The 2,206-nt window shown below is 39.3% G+C and overlaps 1 protein-coding gene across 1 annotated transcript in view; it reads right to left on the reverse strand.

The window, feature by feature from the left end:
• The window catches only part of nup62l (nucleoporin 62 like), a 5,750-nt gene extending 4,108 nt beyond the window's left edge, over positions 1 to 1,642 (reverse strand). The window contains exon 1 of the mRNA XM_035677016.1: positions 850 to 1,642. Coding sequence (XP_035532909.1) covers positions 850 to 1,295 — 446 coding nt within the window. The 5' untranslated portion in view covers positions 1,296 to 1,642. The remainder of the gene's footprint in view (positions 1 to 849) is intronic.
• Positions 1,643 to 2,206: the final 564 nt, after the last annotated feature.

Genomic DNA, 2,206 nt, shown 5'->3' on the forward strand with positions numbered 1-2,206 from the left:
CTTTACACTTTATACACTTTACACTTTACACACTTTACACAACTTCAAAACACTGTACAATTATATGCACCAACATGCCCATATGTTTACATTTTCCGACGATACGATTGTAAAGTTTGAAATTTGCATTGCATTAAGTGCAACTAAATTCTTGATACAAGCATGAATTCTTGTATCTACTATACTATAAACTATATCTGATTGAAGACAAAAACAGCAGCAAAAACAAATAAACATCTATTCATCTTTTTTTATTATATGTCAGATAAAGTTGCACCCAACTTATAATAATAACAAACTAGCTCAAAGGGAACTGGCTTTATCAACTCAATACTAAATACTTTTAGATTTTATAAGGCTAAGCAAATTCATATTTCTTGTTTCATATATATATATATATATATATATATCCCACCTCATTTGTAACGTTATGATATTGACAAGTGGATGGCATTATCCTAAATGTCTTCAGTAAAATTAAATTAGTCAGAATCAGAAATACTTTATTAATTGGGGAAATGTGTTTGTTACAGTTGTTCACACAGTCTTAAAGAATAAAATAATATAATAATAATTATATTACAATATATAACACAATGTATATTAATTAGAAATGTATATATAGGTATATACATATAAGTAAAAATAAAAAAAATAAAATGAAAATAGAAATAGAAATATAATAAGATAAAGAAAGTATCTGCTTGTTCAAATATTTCTTCTGTATTTATTTATTTAGTAATTATATTTGACAAACTTCTACAGGCGGAACTATGTTCATCACACTGTGAGGAAGACCGGGTTCTGTTTGCGGACGGACACATCACGACTTCCTGTTGTCGAACGCTTTAATTGCGTATTAAAGACAGAAACCTTTGTGTCCTCGCAGTGTGCCGTAGGTCCAGTGTGAGTCCGGATTCAGCCGATGTCGGACCGCTCCAGCTCGGACGGCGGCGGGGAGCCTCGGAGCCCTCGGGCCCGGAGACCCCGCACTCGATCCCGCAGCCGCAACCGCAACGACAGCCGCGACCGGAGCTTGTCTCCGGACAGTTTTGGGCCCAAACTCCCGAAGCCGCGCAACAAGGAGCGGGAGCGCGAGGAGCGAGAGCGCCGGTTCCGAGAGGCCCGAAACCTCCGACGGATCCGGATAGGAAGCCCCCGCCACAGCCGGTCCCGGTCCCGGTCCCGGTCCCGGTCCCGGTCCCGGTGCCGGTCCCGGGGACTGCGGCTGTGGTCTTCTGAGCTCCGAAAGAGAAACCCGTGGAGGCTTGTCCGAAGTTAAATCCGCCGCTCATGTTCAATAAAAACCTTACTGAAAACAGAAAAAGTACAAAATGGTCTCTTCCTCGCTGAACCCTCTGCGTGGCTTTTGGCGGGTCACAAGTTCGCGTCGGTTCAACTGTCACCGAGGAAAAGAGTCTCTCTCCTACGATCACTTCCGAGACGTTACCGGTTAATACCGTCAGTCACAGGTTTGTTAACGTTACCTCGACCCAGACGGCGACTGAAAACTAACAACACATCCTTCAACACAACGTGGCCCGCTGCTTTCACTTCTTCACGCAGGCATCTCTGTGGTCGACTACAGGAAGTGACGGCAGTCCGTCAGGACCGGAGATAACGGGAGTGTTCGCCCTGAGTTTAGTCTGCCGGCACACAAGTCCCGCCTCTATTCTGTGAGTGACAGATCCATTGACCAATCACGATCCACGGTTTAACTTCCTGCCTGAAAGACAGAACGCAGGGATTGAAGGAGAGATTTCCAAAGAGAAAGAGAACCAACTGAAAATAACTGTCGCATTAGTACATTCCAAACGGAGTTGTTTTTATTTTTATTTCTACAGTTATCTACGACAAATATTATAATAACGTTTAAAATACCTTCTGTCACAGTGGCACGGAGAAATCGAACTGTAAAATGATCGATTATCTCCACAAATGAACAACACAAAGATAATTATTATATTTAATTTTAAATATTGTGTTTTAACTGGTACATTTAAAATTCACAAATGTCATTTTGCTAAAACAACTCATGTTGACTGAAATATTTTACATCGCTTCACTCTTTAAACATGTTGTAATTACATTTTTTAAAAACAAAACATTTTTTAAATTAAAAATAATACATTTTAAAATAGTTTTTATTATATTATATTATATTATATTATAGTTTTTATCTACACATATACGCTAAGAAAACAAT

This window comes from Morone saxatilis, unplaced genomic scaffold (assembly GCF_004916995.1).
Source record: "Morone saxatilis isolate NCDOM2014 unplaced genomic scaffold, NCSU_SB_2.0 Contig5, whole genome shotgun sequence".
Lineage (NCBI taxonomy): Eukaryota > Metazoa > Chordata > Actinopteri > Moronidae > Morone > Morone saxatilis.